The sequence below is a fragment of the Equus przewalskii genome, chromosome 1 (assembly GCF_037783145.1).
Source record: "Equus przewalskii isolate Varuska chromosome 1, EquPr2, whole genome shotgun sequence".
In the NCBI taxonomy this organism is placed as follows: Eukaryota; Metazoa; Chordata; class Mammalia; order Perissodactyla; family Equidae; genus Equus; species Equus przewalskii.
In genome coordinates this window covers 12,067,275-12,087,362 of record NC_091831.1, presented here as the reverse complement: position 1 = coordinate 12,087,362, position 20,088 = coordinate 12,067,275, and the positions used below count along the sequence as shown (strand labels likewise).

At 47.8% G+C, this 20,088-nt stretch overlaps 1 protein-coding gene across 7 annotated transcripts in view; it reads left to right on the top strand.

Annotated features, from left to right (window-relative positions):
- PLPP4 (phospholipid phosphatase 4) overlaps positions 1–19,175 on the top strand; it is a 125,480-nt gene extending 106,305 nt beyond the window's left edge. For 3 of the 7 annotated variants that reach the window (XR_011530002.1, XM_070585273.1, XM_008514122.2), the window contains 3 exons: positions 6,185–6,355; positions 14,680–14,737; positions 18,622–19,175. Coding sequence is in view for 6 of the 7 variants with exons in the window: in XM_008514122.2 (XP_008512344.1) it covers positions 6,185–6,355; positions 14,680–14,737; positions 18,622–18,757 (365 nt within the window). In the remaining variant the exon portion in view is untranslated. The remainder of the gene's footprint in view (positions 1–6,184; positions 6,356–14,679; positions 14,738–18,621) is intronic. The other 4 variants (XM_008514121.2, XM_070585399.1, XM_070585350.1 and 1 more) reach the window with 2 other exon arrangements.
- The last annotated feature ends 913 nt before the right edge of the window (positions 19,176–20,088 follow it).

The following is a 20,088-nucleotide window of genomic DNA, read 5'->3' as shown; positions in this document are numbered from 1 at the left end:
AACAGTGAGGCCAGGTATTGGTTACCATTTGTCATTACAAATGAACCATTGATTTTTTTCCAGAAAGTGAAATATTTCTTGGATCTGAATGTCCAGCAACAGCAGAGTAATAGAAGATAGACTGAGGGTATTCTGTTGAAAAAAAGTTGACCCTAACATCCAACTATTTGCTTATGTTCCCTATCTGCCCCGCCCCCACGGGCATGATGTGGTGGCCCCTTATGGTTCAGCCTCTCATTTTACAGAGCAAACCAAGACCCAGAGAGAGAAAGTGACTTGCCTAAGATCATGCATTCAGTTAATGACAGAGCCAAGATGGGAACCCGGATCCTTGACTCCCAACAGCACACTCCTATTTGTAAGGGGTCTGCAGGTACTGACCAGGAATGCCTGTTCCCATGGCCGTAGTTTTGGATGGTCTTTTGGAGATGCACACCCTTCAGCATTAGGATCTATTCAACCACCTGGTATTATCCTTCTCCCTCTGGGAGAAGAAAATAACTCTTTGAGCATCCTAAAATGGAAAATTTGTACACTTTACCTCATCAGGGCACAGTTCCCTTTTCAGTGCCAGAAATGATCAACTTGTCTGGGGAAATTTATTATAATTAGCGAAAGTGAAAAATACAACATGAAGAGCAAGTTCTGTCCCCCTGATTCTTATCTCATTTGTTCTTAAAGCATTCTTTTTTTGGTGCCAATTTTCTTACTTCTTGTCATCATTGGGGTCCAAAGGTCTTCCACTTGGTTTAAAAGCCAACTGGGGAGGAAAGACAATCCACACGTTATTTCACCTCAGCCAGCTCAGTAAATAGACCTTTCTTTGCAAAGGGAGAGTTATAAACCTATGGCAACTCATCTGTGTACCCAGAGAGAAGAATCAGTGATTGCTTTTCAGAATCACCAGGCAGACAGATATCCCTGTTCATGGGACTCGCCTGGCATCACCTCCTGGGCCAGCAACTTATATTGTGATGCTTGCTTCTCTACTCTCAATGACGATAGCCACGGGAGCATTGAAAGTGCCAGAAACAGGGTGGGGAAACTGTGGTTTTTCATCTGCTTCCTAGTTTAGAGGCTCCAAGAATATCTTTGCTTTTCACAGCCAGATTGACATATAAATATTTACAATCAGCTACTTCCAGCCAAGAAAACCTGCTGCAGGCTCTTAAAGGAAGGGGCATATTCTCTTCCCCACAGATCACTGTGAGGGCTTTCGTGCGTGTGTGTGTGTGTGTGTGTGTGTGTCAAACTCTGGAGAGCAAATAAATGACTTCTGAGCTCCTGAGACAGGTAGACCCTCAGCATCCTCTCACCCCACTGGCTTGGGGTTTTCTAATCCTATTTCTGTTGTTAATAATATTAGAAAAATATGAATAAATTTATCCAGTTTTATAATCCCCGTCTTTCAAAATGTCCAGTGCCCTGCTCCATCTTTGAATGCTCAGTTCTAGTTTCATTTCTTACTTGTGCTGGAAGCGAGGGCTGTGTTTTAGGGGAAAGACAACAGTCACTGGAATGAACATCATCTCACTTGTTCTACGCTAACGTTAAAGGTTTTACAGCCCCTCGGTGTCTCAAATGCATGTTTCTTTGAGAAAAGAATAGGATACTGTTTGGCTAGAGTTGGAAAGCATTTCTTTAAAAACCTTCCTGTTGAGGCCAGCCTGGTGGCACAGTGGTTAAGTTTGCACATTCTGCTTTGGCGGCCTGGGGTTCGCTTGTTTGGATCCCGGGTGTGGACATGGCACCGCTTGGCACACCATGCTGTGGTAGGCATCCCACATGTAAAGTAGAGGAAGATGGGCATGGATGTTACCTCAGGGCCAGTCTTCCTCAGCAAAAAGAGGATTGGCAGCAGTTAGCTCAGGGATAATCTTCCTCAAAAAAAAAAAAACCTTCCTGTTTTGGGAGCTGGCCCCATGGCCCAAGTGGTTAAGTTCACGTGTTCCATTCTGGCGGACCGGGGTTCTCTGGTTTGGATCCTGGGCACAGACCTGCACACTGCTCATCAAGCCATGCTGTGGCGGCATCCCACATAGAAGAACTAGAAGGACTTACTAGGATCTACAACTATGTACCAGGGCTTTGGGGAGAAAAAATAATAAAAGAGGAAGATTGGTAATAGCTGTTAGCTCAGGGCCAGTCTGCCTCATCAAAAAACATACCCTAAAAAACAAACAAACAAAAACCTTCCTGTTTTCTTTTTCCCCAAGTTGAATTTGAATCCGTGTTCCAGGATCTCAGAGCTGGAAGGCTCACAAGAGATTGCAACCATGTCCCAAACCCCTAACTTCGCAGGAGGAAGTGGCAAAAAACTATGGGATCATATGAATTCAATATGGTTTGGTAGGGCGTAAAGTACCAGGTAGTATTTGGAAAAACAGGAATGCAAAGCACCATGCTGTCCGCAGCTCAGAGGTGCCTCCCGGGCCAGAGAGAAGTACTTCAGAAGCCAAAGGACGTTCTGCTGGCTTGATAACTGTGTAAATGTCAATGAGAAAGTGACAAGCGTAAGGTTTAGCATGAAATTGGGACCTGTCGTGCCACCTAGAAAAGAGAGAGCACATAGCACTGCTTTAAAAATACTGCCTGGAGGCCTGATAGAATGTGTCAGAGGAGACCGGCTGCTGCCGGATGCCACAGGATCCACGCTGTGGAACTCAGCCTTTGAAGGTCTCTTTGAATCCCTCCTCCTTTTCAAAGAAGCACACGCTTCAGCGTTTTGGAGAGCTGCAGCATGGGTCCCACAGTGTGGGAAAGAGTGCCTCTTACCTGCTTTCCAAAGAATGAGCCACAGCTGTTGGTGCCTAAGCTGGCCACGCTCACGGCCCTGGGGGGCAACGGGGTGATCAGATGCAGGCTGAGGCTCTGGCCTCAAGCCACTTGTCCCAGGTCCTGACCTTGTCCATCTTATGAATGTGCCCAGAGGCTCAAGCAGCATTGGATGCTGAGCTGGGACTTTTCTGTCTTAAAGTCTCCAAACAATTTTTTTTATGGTGACACATACGAATTCCAGCTCAACATCCACCTGTGCTCATTGACCTTTTTTTCCTGTTTCTTTTCATAAGAGACGCCAGTTTGGCAACACCCAAGGCTGCCTCTCCTCTGACCAAATCTTGGAGACTCATCCATCACCCTACCAAGCCCAGCACAGTTCTTTTGTGCTCTGTGATGCTTGTAATTAGGTGGCTAGGTTTGCTAAGCCGTCTGATTTGAATGAAGTCCGTCACTCCCCCAACAAGAGCTCAGGATGAGGCCGGTACCCACCAAGCCAACTGTCCAGCCTCCCCCTCCCACTCTGACCTCAGGGGAGAGTGTCAGTGAATAGAAGGAACAGAACAAAGTGGGTGAGGATGGGAAATTAAGAACCTGTTGTGCTTGCCAGGATGGGGGCCATATGGGGCCACTTTGGAATAATGCCCTGTGAATTGCTTAATACCCTTCATCAGAGCAAACAGTCTAGAATAGGCCCGAGCAATGCACTGTTGCACATAGTCTTACTTTAATCAGAATATTCAATACATGTTGGCCCTGCTTTGTTGTTTATTTGAGTGCTAATCACTATTCAAAAATGTTTAAGTCCTTCATTTTTATTCCTGGGATAAACCTGGCTTAATATTCTGTCATAAAAAACAAGACAAAACAATTGTTGCCTTGTTTAATTTGGTTCCTGAAAAAGTTCTGCTTTGGTATAAGCTTGTTTTCATACCTGGGGGATCCCTTTTAAGAGGACATATTATTGAGCTGGCCCCGTGGCTGAGTGGTTAAGTTCTCACGCTCCACTTTGGCAGCCCAGGGTTTGCAGGTTTGGATCCTGGGCGCGGACCTAGCACCGCTCATCAAGCCACACTGTGGCGGTGTCCCACATAAAATAGAAGAAGATTGGCACAGAGGATAGCTCAGCAACAATCTTCCTCAAGCGAAAAGAGAAAGATTGGCAACAGATCTTAGCTCAGGGCCAATCTTCCTCAAAAAAAAAGAAGAAATATTATTATCAGAGATAACTTGTTAAAGGTGGAAGTTATTCATTTTTCTGTGCTATAGCCATGATTGTCTTGAACCTACAATTTGGGGTCCTGCTTTTTTCACTCAACATTTTGTCCTAAGTATTGTCCATATTGCTAAATAATCACAGTAATTTTCATGGTTGCATCATAGTTCATTGAATGGGAATATCACAGTTTGCTTATTGTCAGGGAGAGGGACATTTTCCCCTTACCACCCTTGAGTTCTTCTCGCTGGACTACTAAAAAAACGCAAGACAGATTAACAGGAGAAAAACCAATTTAATATGTATGCACAGGAGATCATAATAATGATGCTCAGAGAAATGACCAAGGCAGGCAGCTTTTATATCTCTTTACACAAAGAAGCGATAAATTTGTGAGGATTTGACAAGACAAAGAAATTTAGGTTTGGGCACTTAATTAGTAAAGAATCTAAAGAACTCTAAGCAATATTTGGGCTTGGGTTAGTAAATTAGCAAAAAGTAACAAGGCTTGTTTATACAGGCTTCTCAGCCCTGAATTCCTTAGTCTGGTGATAAGGATGTCTCTCTATCTCCTGGTGTGGGGAGGGTACCTTTCACAAGGAAGATTTATTTCCTGCTTTCAAGGGAAACAGAGAGAGGTGGGGCAAAATGCCCTTTTTGCAATGGCTGCTTCTCACATAACTTTAATTCAAAATAATCAATATGCCATTGTGTTATATTTTTGTCTGGGGCCCAACATTATCTATGCCTCTGTATTAATCACTTTCCATAATTATAAATAAATTTGAGCAGAATATCTTCTAGATTTCTCTGTATTTTTGTATTATTTCCTTAAGATGGACTCAGAGATATCTTATAAAGAGGATGAGTGTGTTTTAGCCCAGGTCTTCGTAGACTTTAGTGTACACATAGGTCACCTGTGGGTCTTGTGAAACATAGATTCTAACTCAGTAGGTCTGGGGTGGCTGGAGGTTCTGAATTTGTAACAAACGCAGTGATGCTGAGGCTGCTGCTCAGGCCTCAGGCAGTCTCATAGAGTCATTGGTACTGGCATTTAGAATTTTCACAAGATCTGTTTTACCAAGTCATTATGTGGGCTGGTTACGTAGGAGTTCTGCCCCTCAGGGGTATTTTTCTGATGAAGAGGAAAGTTTTGATTAGGCTGCTGTCCAGAGAAGGTGGGAGCTGTGGCACTTGCCTTCAACAAAAGTGTCTCAGCTCAGTCCTGGCTGCCATTGGAATCACCTGGGGAGTTCACACACACACACACACACTCACATGCACACACACACGCATGTGCACATGCACACACATACACACACCAGGGCCCACTTCAGACCAATAGACCAGTAAAAACAGAATGTCTAGCAGTGGGACCTGGCTACCAGTATTTTTTAAAGTTTCCCAGGGTTTAAAGGTGACTCTGTGTAGCCAGGGTTGAGGACCATTGTTCTAAACGCACAGAAGACCCATCTTAAATCTCACTGAGTTCCAACTGTTTTAAACCTGACTGGATAAAAAGCTTGGGGCTTATATATGCTATACCCAACTCCACACTTTTGACAATGGATTTAGCACAGCCATGTCTTTGCAATTCTAAAAGTCAATAACCCTACTTTCTAAGACAAAACAAGGAATTTGTCAGCAGTGGCTTCTCCGTTAAACTCACTCCTCTATTGCATTTGCTGGTCCCATCTTACTGAAGGCCACCAAGCCAGAAATCCCTTAATTTCCCTCACCTTTCAAATCTTAGCTGTCATCACAGTCTTTTGTATGCACTTTTTCCTTATAGAACTCAACACCTTCTATTAAAATTATCTGTTAGCATAGCCATGTTCTTCAACCAGACCATGAGCCCCTTCAGGCCTGAGACAGCATCTAATGCATCTTTTTATTCCTCCCACCTAGAGCAACACCTGTCTAGTACACAGTAGATACCCACTAAATCATTGTCGAATGAATGAAATAGAATAGATTTTGATCACACACAAGACTGGAAGGTCATTATCATTGTTGAAAGATTCATACCAGCGTGGTTCTAGCAAGAGCACAGATTGCCTGGATGGTGTCTGGTGCCAACATGGTCTTGGCCCTGAGGGTATGCAAGATGGCAGACAGAATGTTCAGGATACCCTGTGTCGCTGCCACTTACCACCTACTAGAATAACACCTGCTGTTTCTCTTTGGCAGTTGCCTTTTCGGGCCTTGGCTTTACGACGTTCTACTTGGCTGGCAAGCTGCACTGCTTCACCGAGAGTGGGCGGGGGAAGAGCTGGCGGCTCTGTGCCGCCATCTTGCCCCTGTACTGTGCCATGATGATCGCCCTCTCCCGCATGTGCGATTACAAGCATCACTGGCAAGGTGAGTCCCTGCCCTGGGCCTGCCCAGTCCTCAAGGTGGTCTGCCACCCTCCTGCAGGGATGGCTGTAGAAATGCACCAATTCAGGGAGAAGTAAGCACCTACTGTCAGAAACCAGAGGAGGCCGAAATGACAGATTGGACACAGTTTTAAAGAAAATATGCCTGTTCAAGTGAGTTCTGGCCTTCACACTGCCCTTGCTGGGGACAGAAGTGGAGCTCCTCCTCCTCCTTCGTGCTCAAGTAGACTACTCAGGTCCTGCCAGGATGGCAGGTCCTTGGCCTTGGACTCAAATGTGACTTCCCTGCTGGATCACTTGCCTCAGCCCTCAGACTTGGTGCCAAGTAGTTTTTGGCTCCTTTCATATCTCACATCCATCCCACAAGGACATATTTCTTACCTCGGATGCACATCCAATGGATGTATCCAGCCCAGGCATCCATGCCAGTGATGTTCTGAGCAGCCGCTGCAAGGCTGGGGGGAGGCTTACTTATATGTATGAGTCCTGGGGTATCTGGGAAAAGTCAAAATAACACAAAACAAGTCAGGGGTTTGTTCCTGGAATAAAACTAGACCATGCTGTGTCCCTCTGCAGATCAGCCGCAGCTCACAGCCTGCCTGAACGACCGGCAGCACCTGCCACAGGAAACAGGGTGACGACCGCGGGGTGTGGCCTCCAGGAGTGCAGGGTCTGGGCAATCCTCAGGTCCCCTTGATCAGGCCACCCTGAGCTAGGAGTCGGACTCTTGGGGGTGGGTCTGGGGTGGTGGCCAGGAGTCTGCGTTGACAAGCAAGTCTGTTATTTCTGATGAAGTCTGAGAAGCAGTGGTGAAGAGCTCCACTGAGTCCGCTTTAAGCAAACAAACTGAATTACGTGTGCCTGAATCCAGCATCCCTGGACGAGTGGTCCTCCCCGAGCAGTCCCTGCCGCACCTCCTCTTCCTTTCCTGCTCTCTAGCTGCCACCAGGCCCTGCTCCCCTTCTCCCTCTTTTCTGTCTCTGCGGCCAGCTGCCTGTGGGACCACCGCTTCTCACCCCTTCCCAGCTGTTTGTTCTAGTGGGAGTGAGGCAGCAGATGAGGCCAGAGGTGAGGGAACTCTGAGCTGGGGGCGCCTTCTCCCCATTTTCTCCGGGGCCCTCCTGCTCCTCCCAGCGTCTCCCCAGCTTCTTCTGCCCCTTCCCAGCCTCACTTCCACCCTCCACATCCTGAGGCTTATGCTCTGGGCTCATGAGCTCCAGCAGCATCTTTGACCTGGGTGGGTAAAGGGTGCAGGGGAAAGAGAGGCTGGTGCATGGTCCGAACAGGTGGGAGCGTCCAGTGCTGTGATGTCAGGGGCTTGAGGCCCTCCTGATGGGGGCGTCAGGAGAGCGCCACAAGGCTGGGCCCTGAGCCCTTCCTTGTTCTCTCTCTTTCTCAAAAGTTGTCTTGGATGAAGTTCTGGATAATATGAAGCTCCATCATGAGAGGGAAGCAGGGAGAGGCACTGAACCAAGAGCACAAGAGCGTACCCGTTCACCTGGGAACTGGGAGTATGTTCCCACAGAATCATTTTGCTCATATATGGCTAGGGTGTTTCCCCATGAAGAATATCATGGGCTGGATGGAGTTTTATGGACTGCTTCTCACTTATCCCCCGTGAACTGCAGTTTCTTCTTCTGAGCACAATAATCCCCAAGTATTTCACAAAGCTGTTTCAGAGACTGAATGAAATAATGGATCTGAATACACTTTGTAAATGAAAACATATTACCCAAATGCAAATTGATATTGTTGTTGCTTAGTGCATTGTTTCTAAAGAAGGATGTGTTGTGTTTCCCAAACAACTGATTTAGAGGCAGACACGTTTTTGGAACACGATCTGTTTGTAAGCTGTAAATTCCTGGTTTTCACTTCTATTCAGCCACTTTGGATTTGGGAAATGATTAGGGTTTCAGAATTGGGTGGGTTTTTGCTTTATCTTAGAAGGCAGGAAGAGCCTTTGCGTATGGATCTTGCCCTGAAAACCTAAGACATGAGGTTGGCCTCTCTTAAATGCTCTGGGTCATTACCTAGCTGAGGCTGGTACATCCGAAAGAATGAAGACTCCCAGCTCTTGGCTTTAAGGAAATGGTAGACTCGTGATGCAGCTGCACCCAAGGCCTACTGGCTGCCAGGCTTCAGACCCGCCCTGTCCAACTGGCACAGAGAGGAACTTGGAGCAGTAGAGAGAGAATATTAATGCTCTGTGGGCTGACGAGAAAGCAAAGCAAGAGAATTTATGATCAGTGATGGTTAGAGCCATACTCGGGGGGGCAAACCAAAACTGGGTCATGGTAGACTTCTGCAGCCCAAACTGAATGTGCATTGGTTGGTACCTTGATGTGGCCCGAGTTCCAGTTCAGCTGTGCCATCATCTGTTCAATTTGTACCCCTGCCTCAGCCAGGAGAGCAGCGCGCCTTTCCTTGGATCCTCTGATGGGCTCTGAGTCAGGCTCATTGTGCCTCACTTGGCCTTTTCTTCAGCCATCTGTCCCTGTCTACACCAGTGTTCTAAACAGAGGGTGACTGTGCCTCCTAGAAGGCATTTAGCAACGTCTGGAGACATCTTTTTGGTTTTCACAACTGGGGATGGTCATAGTGGTGGTGCTACTGGCACCTAGTGGGTAGAGGCCAGGGATGCTGCTAACCATCTTGCAGTGTACACCTCTCCCATCACAGAGACGTTTCCAGCTCCAGATGTCCACTGCTGAAGTGGAGAAACCCTGATCCACACCATACCTCAGCTCTATGTGTCTTTCCCTTATTACATCTTAAAAAGCAGCAATGTTCAATGAGTGGAAAATTTTGTTCATTCAATACTTGCTTATTAAGGGAGTAATTGAGAGGCCTCCAAGGTTTCCAGCTTGGAGAGGGGATGGACAGTGAGGCCTTCGACCACTGTGTAGGTGGGTGTTTGTGGCAGGATGCCTGATTGAGGTAAATGAGTTGTTGCTTTTCCTTTGGCGGACTGAGCTGCCCCAGTGACCGTGGGCGGGACCATCCATCATGATGAGAATTCCCATGAAGCATAGGCGTCAGCAACACTGAGCCCCTCTCACTTTAGACTTTAGTTAACAGCATTAATATTAGGAGATTTTTATGACTCCATTTCAATTTTGGTTTAAGCAACTGTGCCTAATGTGGGAGTACATCTGATTACTTGATTATGTATTCATATCCAATAAATAGCCCATAATCTCAAATTGCTCTGTCCATTATCATGGTTGTTTTCTGTCATCATCACCCTTCTGGTCTTTTCTGTCTTTTCAGTTCCAATCCAAATATGTAAGTCTGTTGTTTTATTAAACGAGGAAAATGGAGGACTCAGGCCGTGACATGGAGGGGCATATGAAACATTTAGCACGACTTCTCCAGAAATGATGGATACTAAATCTATACATGGCTGAGGTTCTCCATGTCTTTGTGACACACTGGTTTTTGGGTCAACTGGAAGCTGGGGAGTTTCATGGGTGATGCTCGTTGCAAAGCCCAGTGCTTCCCAGAGAGGCTTACGTGTATAATTAACCATGTGTTTTCCAGCCTTAAAACTTGCAGAATTCCCATGCTAGGGAAACATATTTAGAGAAAACAAATGCGGAGAAACAAGAAGCATCTCATTGAAGCAGCTCTTGCCTCTACTCTCAGTCTTGTGTGTTTATGGCTTCCAGTCAGTGGAGAGCTACAGCTTGGAGGGGCAAAAATGTATTGCTTGTTGCACTAATGGACCTAATAACAAGCTCCCTCTGCTCTTCAAATCCCTGAATATGGATCCAGGCTTTTCTCATGTGAATCCAGCTTTAGGGGTAACCTTCTAACCAATAATGGTTTCTCTAATCATAGGTCATTTTAAGCAGCCCTGGGTGCCTGTGTGGTGTTTCATTATAAGAAAGAGCGTCTCCCTCTGAAAGTAATCCAGGAAAACTGGTCTTAAGGGAGGAAACAGTCATTTGTTCCTACCCAAGCAGAGGTTGGAAAGCGTCCCTGTCAGTCATGGACACCATATTTAACTGGGCTGAAGTTTTCAAGATGGTGGCCATGCCTTTGCCATGTTTCCCTGACTGGGCTATGAAGGCTTTGTGATTTGCAATGAATTTACTGGTATGTAGTTACCAGAGTTCAGGAGATGATCAGCCTACAGATGGAGTGGTTCTTGGGGTGGGGTAGGGTGGGATGGGGGAGGCGGAGGGGCACCATGCAGGTACGTGGGCCACACAAGACTTCTGGCCTCTGACAAGCTAGTGGGAAATTGCTCCGTCCTCTCTCTCCCCCTCCTCTCTTCCCCCTCCCCACCAAACACACCGTTGAGGGACACACACTGCTAACCAAGCCTCTCCTGGGCTGTCAGAAACAATCTGTAGATTTTCTAAATGAAGTGACTTGAAAAGGAGTCCTTGGAACTATATTATTGTTCCCAGCCTTGCATGGAACAAAAGCCCTGAGATTCTCCCTCTGATATTCTCAGTCCTGAGTGAACTGATCTAACCTCATTTTCCCTCCTCAGTTGGCTGCCTGATGTCACGGGGCTGACACTCACATTTATCATCAGCTGCCGACTGCTGCCTAGGGGTCTGGGAACATCTGAGCCTTGGCAGCCGTAGGAGTCCACCCATCTGCCTTCCTGCCACCGTGTCTTCCAGCTGTCTGCAGCCCCAGGCCACCCCTCTGTCCCATCAGAACCCACTGGATGGGGAGCTCTGGGCCTCAAGAGAGGCTTTCTGAGTCAGGCGGTCTGCCCTCTCTCTGCCTCAGCATTAGCTCTCTGCTCACCATTGCTTAGTTCCCAGGGGAGATGGACACTGGCTGCTCCCAAGGCTCGTTTTACTCCAGGGAAGCCTTCTTCCCTCTGCCTTCTGTGATTTCCTCTGGTTTCTCTGGTTGGCTCTATGTTCAAAATATTTCCAGAATTCAACTTCCTCTTCCCACTGTGGTCCCAACCACCATCGTCTGTTCCTGGATTACAGCTGAAGCCTCTGTACCAGTCTTCCTCCTTCCTCCTTTGCCCCTCACACCACAGCCAGAGTGAGCTGTTAAATCATTGAGCCAGCACGTGCCGCTCCTTGCTAAAAGCCCGGGTGGCTCCCGGTTGCATTCGGTGTCAAAGCCCAGGTCCTGCATTGGCCTATAAGATTTGGCCCTTCAGTTCCTGCCTGTTTGATGGTATTTTATAACTACCTGCCCTCCTTGCTTATGCTGGTTCCATCCCAGTGGCCCTGGGGCTGCTTGCTGCTCAAGATCCTGCCAGGCCCATCCCACCTCAGGACCTTTGCACTGACATTTCCCTGTGCCTGGAATGCCCTTGTCTCAGGTGTGGGTGTGTCTTGTTCCCTTTCTTCCTCTTAATCATGGCTCAAGTGTCACCTTCTCAGTGAGGACATCTTGTGATGACCACTCCATTTAAATTGCAGCCCATCCCCCACACTCCCTATGGCTCTCACCTGCTCATTTACCTCCATCTGACAAGCTAAGTGATTTGTTACATATTCATTATTGCCTGTCCCTAGGCACTGGAACAAGAGTCAGCAAACTTTTTCTGTAAAGGGTCAGGTAGTAAATATCTCAGGCTTTATGTGGGCGTGCATGTCTCTGTTGCAACTACTCGACTTGGCTGTAGTAGCGAGAAAGGAGCTGTAGACAGTGTGTAAATGAATAGTTCACAGAGTTTGCTGGACTCTGCACTAGAATGTAATTTCCGTGTGGACAGGGAGTTTTGTCTCTCTTGTTGGCATGGCACATAGTAGGTACTTACATTGGTGTCCTAAGGCTGCTGTGACAAAGTTCCACAAACCGGGTGGCTTAGAACAGCAGAAATTGTCTCACGGTTCTGGAGGCCACAAGTCCCGAATCCAGGTTTCGGCAGGGCCACACTCCCGCTGACACGTGCAGGGGAAGCATCTTCCTCACCTCTTCCGGTTTCTAGTAGCCCCACGTGTTCCTTGCCTTGTGGCAGCATAATTCCAATCTCTCCTCCTTCTTCACATGATGTTTTCCTTGTGTTTCCTCACTTCAGCTTCCCTCGGTATGTCTCTGTGTCCAACTTTCCCCCTTTTATAAGGACACCAGTCAGATTAGGGCCCACCCTAATGACTTCATTTTAAGTATAGACTGTGTTTCCAAATATGGTCAAATTCTGAGATTCTGGGGCTTAGGACTTCAACACATCTTTTTGGTGGGGACACATCAACTCATAACAGTGCTTGATAAATAAGTGTTGAGCAAATGAATGAATGATTTTGACTAAATCATGTTCCTTTCTTACTAGTATCATTTTTTTCTTTACACTGGTTTTACTAAAATTCACCTTATTCTCTGCAAGTTCTTTCCCTCTAAAAATGAACAAAAACGAGGTGGACTTGAAACATTCATTCATTGTGTGTCTTGTGCCTGTGTCCAAACATGTCCTCTGACGGAGGCGCAGTATTGAGGAAGACAGACGTGGTGGCAGCCCTTCCAGCTTCCAGAGTACGCGCTGGGTGTGCATCCTCCGTGCTATATAAGTTCCTTTATAGAAACTCGAAGTCACAAAAACAGGAAGCTTCACTAATAGTGGAATAAAAAGAATGGGAATACTCACTCGGGGTTGCTGAATTTGCCAGGGCTAATTTTTACCCTGGTATCTTGGGTCACAGAGCCCAAGGCGTACAAGGTCCCAAGTCAAGCCAGTTCAGTGATGCTGGACGTTGCCATGGTGACAGGGAGGGATGTGTTCCTTCCTGGGACCTGACAGCACCTCTTCAAAAGCCTTTCTCCTTGTTTGTGCCAGAGCAGATGAGCATGGCCAGTATCTCCTGGCACCTCTGTGCCAGATCCTGTGGGGTCCTTTTCTGTCCTTTGACCTCATGCAAAGAGGGTGGGTCATGCCCATTTTACACGTACGGACTCAAAGCCAGGTTGCCTAAATCAAAGTCTAGGCTTCTTTCCATTGCCAATGGAGCCCATCTGGTGTTGGTCCCCCCACTTTTAAAAATAGCTTTGTTGAGGTATAATTCCTAACTCATAATTCATAAATTCTCTCTTTTAAATACAATTCAATGGTTTTTAGTATATTCAGAGTTGTGCAACTATCTAATTCCAAAATATATCATCACCCCGAAAAGAAACCCATGTCCCCCTTCCCCCAGCCCCTGGCAACCACTAATCTACTTTCTTTCTCCATGGGTTTGCTTATTCTGGACGTTGCACATACATGGGATTGCGCAATATGTGGCCTTTTGTGGCTGGTGATGTCGATTCTTTAGTGCATCTTCTAAATGTTGTTCAGTGCATCTCAGTTCAGCAAACATTTACTGAATAATAACTGCTGGGCTCTGAGGAAACGAGGATGAGTGAGGCAGTCAGGGGCGCTCAACATCGAGGGCTAGGTGTGGGCCAAAAAGAGGGCACAGACGGTAGTCCAGAGAGCCAGGGGGCCCCTGGTCCATGCTCAGGGCTCCCCAGAGCCCTCGAGGACATGGAAGACCTTCTCCAGCCCATGCCAGAAGCCTGGTCAACTTACGTCCTACAGAATTGTAAAGACTCCAGCCCTCTAGTAAAAGATGGGCCTGCCTTCAGTTTCTCAGATTTTCCAAGCGAGTCCCATCCTTCCTCTGCTGGAAGACTGCAGGAACTTTCCCTGCCTCCACTTCCCGCTTCCTCTGGTTCACACCTGCTCATCCTGCAGGGCTGGCCCATGGGTCATGGCCTCAGGGAAACTGCCCTGGTCCAGACCGGCCAGGCCCCTCTGCTGGGTGGTCTCACAGCTCCGCACTCCTCCTCCAGGGCACGTATCACAGCTGCAGCTCACTGATAAGGCCGGCACTGTTTAGGACTGTGGACTTTGCTGTTTTGTGTAGTCTTGTGCCCCAGGACCCCGCATCGTGCCTGACATGTGATCCCTGTGCAGCACTGTGTGTGGAAGGAATAGCATCAATACGGAGTGAGGACACTGCAGTGTTTCGTATTCCAGGGACACTGAGATCCCTGTATTCCGTTTTTGCACCCTCCAGTCCCATGCTGCTGCCCTTGGGGTGAGGTCAGCCCCTAGTGGTGTTTCCCTAATAAAGGCTTGCTTGTCCCCTGCCTGCTATTCTGTCAGCACACGCCCTGCAGGATATGTTTGATTTCATCAAAACCACAGTAGCCCCTGGATGGCACTTGATGACAATCTCCCTCATAAAGTCAGTCATTTTGGGGTCTTATTCTCCACCTTTGTAATAAACCAAGCCCTGAATGACTTTACTGGGAAGGTGGCTTGGTCAGACCTTTGTCTGCCCTGGTTACTTCTGATGACGCTGGTGGGACCTGTAATACACTTTTTCCTCTTCCATTCAGTGGGAAAGCAGCACTACCAGGAATCCAGGAATCCGGTCCGTCGCTTGCTGCTACATCAGTAAGCCTGGGGAATGGACACTTGGAATGATTTGATGTCTTTTGGTCAAAGATGCACCTAAGGAGGGGCTGGCCCCGTGGCCGAGTGGTTAAGTTCGTGCGCTCCGCTGCAGGCAGCCCAGTGTTTCGTCGGTTCGAATCCTGGGCGTGGACATAGCACTGCTCATCAGACCACGCTGAGGCAGCGTCCCACATGCCACAACTAGAAGGACCCACAACAAAGAATATGCAACTATGTACTGGGGGGCTTTGGGGAGAAAAAGGGGGAAAAAATAAAATCTTTAAAAAAAAACAGATGCACCTAAGGAAATGCCATGTCACAGAAAACAGAAAGTCAAATGGCATTATTGGTAGGTTTTGCTGTCTGATCTGTTCAATAGTCAGTGGCTCAAATGCACATAGCCTGGATCATTTCAGATGGTAATAAAGATAACGCCCCATGGGCTGTTCTCTGGGGTTAGAGAAGAAAAAACAATAGTGCAACTCTCAGACCTTGAACTAGAGAAAGCCCTGGCTGGTTTTCTAGGCTCCTGGCCAAAGGCTATGTGAGGAGCTTCTCCGTTTGAGGAACTGGATTTAATCACATTCATTAAGCCTTGTGACCCCAGCCAACAATTCATGGTACATATTACTTTCTGATTTCTTGGGTGACAGGTGTTTTTTATGTTCATTAGAAGTTTATCTAAAATGCCGTGAAAGTTTGGCCATGCTAAAGAGCTTAGAGCTCTAGACTGCGGAGTTGCTCTGTGAGGAGATGGATGGGAAGGGATTAGAAAGCCCCCAGGAGTTCTGGAGAGGAACAGAATAAGAATAACAGTGATGGACAGTATTTTTTCAGACACTATTTTAAGGTCCTATTTTGTGGCACGCTCTGTGACATAATCTTTAGAAGCATGGTCTCCTTAAGTCATTGTCACAACTTAATGAGGTGGATATTGTGATCCCTGTTTGAGAGCTAGGGAAACTGAGGCTCAGAGGGGCAGTGGCTTGCCTTGGCAGGGGCTGCAGTTGCAGTGTCTTCACCTGAGGATTCCTCAGCCCAGAGGATTCTTGGGTAGGGGGTGAGAGTTGGTGCTGGATACCTTACCACGGCCCCAGGTGCCTGTGCTGTGAGCTGGGATGGGCTCCTGGGTTAACTGCTGTCTCCCACTTGGTCCTCCCCTCCCCTCCTTCCTGGTGGCTCCTCACCAGGGATGAGCAGCCACTAATATGTTTTCCTCGCCTTTCTGCCTGCCGGATGGCGGCCAAGCAGTCTCAGCCAAGTGTCTGAGCAACTGTGGAGAAGCAGCAGCCACAATTTATTCAGTCTCTCCGTTTCACCACTTAGAATGATTTTGTTTCTAAGTAGTGTTTTTTTCCCACTGAAGATGTGACTTACTTTCTAGTTATGCCTTAGCAGAGTTTCCAAATAATCTGAATGCTGGGTCTCACTAGGCTGACCCGGGGGACCAGATTCCTGGAACGCTTCCATGGGAAGGCCTCTTGGCTGCTGCACACTCGTTCAGTGCTTTCATGTTACTGAGGAGGAGCCCGGAGCCAGCACACACACAAGACAGCAACCAGGATCTAGCGCCGAGAGAGTGTACACGTAGTCATTCATCCATTTCCCTCAACCAGCTTAATTCTGTGTGAGCAAGTTGTTGTTCCAGATGTTGAGGAATCAACAGCCAACAAGACAAGCACAGCCCCTGCCCTCGTGGAGTTTAGAGTCCAGTGTTGAACATTAGAGAACCGCACAGGTTGGCATTATTTGCCATTCCGATTGCACGTGGAGGGTGGGGGGCAACTCAAGTGTGTATCTAGGAGACTTGGTCTGGTCTGGCGGTCACGTGAGGCCTCGGTGCACATGATGTTAAGTTCCGAAGGATGAATAGAAATTGAAAAGGGGAGGAGGAGAAGGGAAGGGACTCCAGGATTGGGACAGCATGTCTAGAAAGAGGAAGAAGAGGGAAGAAGCAGGCGTCTTTGAGGAACAGAAGGGGCGACAGCAGCTGCAGCAGAGTGAGAGAGGGGGAAGTGGCTGGGAGGCTTGGCAGGACCCAGTGTGTGGCCTTGAAGCCCACAGGGACTTTGTTAATTCCCTCTGAGCAGCGGGAAAGACTTTAATCAGGAGGATGACCTCCTCTATCTGCACTTAAAAAACATCACTAGCTCCTGTGTCCACACTGCAATCTCCAGAGCAGCGCCGGGGAGCTTGGTTTGCACACAGTGGACGTTCGTGCTGCCATCACAGAAATGCCTGTGTCCTTTATCTGCTTTGCTGCTGCATATAAATATAATTATATACCCTAAACTACTAAATTTATTTGAAAGAGCTTAAAGCTATTTATTATAGAACTTTTTAATGTTTTACTATTAGCCTAGTAAAAATGCTGAAGGTGGAAGCAATTCTTCAAACAATAATAAGTTACCAAAATATTGTCCCCTTCCTCAAAAATTATCCCAGTCTATCTAGATGTAGCCAGGATAGCTATAGCAGGGCCACAACAAGACTGAGAAGTGTGGTGCACATATCTAAGTATTGAACAGTTTGTTTTCTTGGAAGGTACATTTCCTCCAAATTTCCCTGCAGGACACACAAGAGAATCAGCTTGTGATTTACACCGAGGTCAATACACAGTGTGTTGCTCCTCGGGAAGTGTTTGGGAACTTACCACCCGAGCACTGATCAGTTAAGGGAAGCTGTCGCCCCTTATCTGGACCCAGGTGGACTGCCCTTCAGTCGTGGCCTGCTGCATTCTGAAAGCTGGGACATCAGAAAGCCCGGAATAACCTGCCAGGGTTCGAGCACAGCCCTGCAGAGCAGCCCAGGCGCAGAATCAGGACACCAGTGTTCAGTTCCGTTCGTCACTAACAAGGGGTGCGGATGTAGAGAGTGCCATTGGCCTCTCTGAGCCTGAGTTTCTTCTGTAAAATGGGGCTGGTGCTATTGGCCCATAGGAGGCATGTGTGACCCGAGACGATAATAAATGTGGAAGTGGAAACTCCCAAGTGGAGAAAGACAGGCCAGCATGGCAGCGACCTTCCTAAGAGTTCAGAGTTTGTTAGGGGAGGTTTTCCGCTGTGTTAGGATCTTTTTGCAAGAATAAACCATAGACACCATTTAAGAGCATGTGCACACACACACACTAAATGAGGCTTGTTGGGGTGGGCTGCTTTCATGGGGTCTCTATTGGGCACCAGCTGAATGCGCTCTTTGGCAGGGGGCTGCCCTGCAGTAGATGGACCTGTTTGCCTGCAGCTGCCCCCTCCCGTCTCGTCTGCCTCCCTCATGCCCTCCAGCTTAGTGAGATCTGCCGCTTATCGGAGGGATTGGACCTCTCCCACCAGAGGTCTGTTGAGTTTGCCAATCCTGAAGTATCATAAAATGTTTTAATCACTTTTCTGTGACTCAGAAGGTTCATTTCTTCTCTGGGAAATCACTTACTGCCAGGCAGGGACCGGCACGCCCACTGGGTTTCTGTAGTGCACCAGCAATGTTGCAGGACTCCAGCGGCAACTTGCTACAGGAAAAGAAATCACAACCCAACGGTACTTAGAGCCTATAGAGATGGCTGGAATCCTTCCACAATTTAGAATTGATTTTAAAAATCAAGAATGCAAATCCGAGTTGATGCAGTGCTCAGGTGCGTATTAAAGAAGTAAAGAGAAGAGAGAATCAAGTACACATTTAAAAGGGATGTTTAAGTTCTAGAAATGATGAGTTTGCAGAGGCCACCAAGATTTATACATGCAGCATGATTTCTCTCTCCTTTAATCTTTCACTGGGTCCCATAAGCAAACCAGTTACTGGAGCAGGTGGGGAAAGTGCTTTCTAGAAAACATAACTGGCAACAGTTGAATGAATCATGATGCATTTCTTCCGTTTTGCTCTTTCCTGCCTAGATTCTTTCGTTGGTGGAGTCATTGGCCTCATTTTTGCATACCTTTGCTACAGACAGCACTACCCGCCTCTGGCCAACACAGCTTGTCACAAACCATACGTCAGTCTCCGAGTCCCGACCTCGCTGAAGAAGGATGAGAGGCCCACAGCTGACAGCCCTCCCAGCATGCCTCTGGAGGGGATCACCGAAGGCCCCGTATGACCCGTGTCTCAGGCGGATGGACGTTGAGCCCAGGGCACGCTCTTCCACCCCGCCATCATAACATGATAGAAGAGGTTTTCCGTAGTGTGTTTCTCATCAATTGTTTCTCAAAGTTATCCTTCTGCTTCCATTTTGCCGACGGTGTTCCTGCTACCTTGAATGTCTCCTTTCAACTTTCTTGACTCTGCCAAGGAAGGACACAGGAACAGGCTCTGAGAGACGTGTGGAAGGAGGCTGCAAGGGTGGGGTGGGTGCAGCTTGGTCGATTCTTCCATCTGTAATGTTTACTCTAGCACCCGCCTTCCTATGTGTTCATGGTCGTGAAGCATAATAAAGCTCCCCCGGAAGACATGGTGTTGGCTGTCCAGGGCAGCAAGTCACTGGGGGACGCAGTGGGTTCCACAGCCGAGGCCAGGGTGGGGAGCCAGCCCAAAGCCAGCTCTGCCGTAGTCATTCCAGGACCTGAGCTTGGAAGCATAGGGTCTGGAGCTTTCTGAACCGTCTGCTTATCACAGCACATGTCTCTGAAACGGAGCTGAAGCTGCAGCCACCGCGTTAGCATGTCCAGGGCTTTTGGAACCCTTGAATTTAGAAGGAAGTGAGATGAACAACTTCATACATAGGCGTCCACCACATACACTGAAAATAAAGATGCCTGCTGTGGGTATGGGGAGGAGGTCCCTGCAGTTGTCTGAGGGCTGATGGGCACCATATCCTTTCAAGAGAGTGACCCTGGAGGGAAGAAGCAGCATCAGGGTAGGAGTTTTTCCCTTTTAGGGTCCAAGTTTTGCAGGGCTCTGCTATAAGCGTTCTTCAAGTGGTAGCATGCTCCCATTCCTGTCTAGCAAGAAGCTTTTCAGCATAACAGGGCTCTGATAGAAGGTGCAGGAGCAGAATGAGAATGCCCTCGTCCCTAGCTCAGCCCTTTGCATTGTTTAAATGCCAGTCGAGAAACCTTTGTAGTCTGAGTCTAGAGCCCATCGCTCCTTGGCCAGCTTGTTCTTTTCAAAGCCGCAAGCGTTCCCTCTGTTCGGTTCTGATCACATGCACCATGTGGGTCTGCGGATTCCTGGGCCTGCTGTGAAGGGATGCATCTTTGATGTCTAAAGGCTGTCACTTTCCAGCAGTTAGTGTAACAGGCTGCATGTGGAAAGACTCAAGTGGCTGTAGAAGTTGTGGTCTGAGCAGCTCTGTGCTGGGCGTGCCAGTTAGAACCATCAGGATGCCTTTGATCAGCCATCTCGGCTGCAGGCTCCGTGCTGGAGTG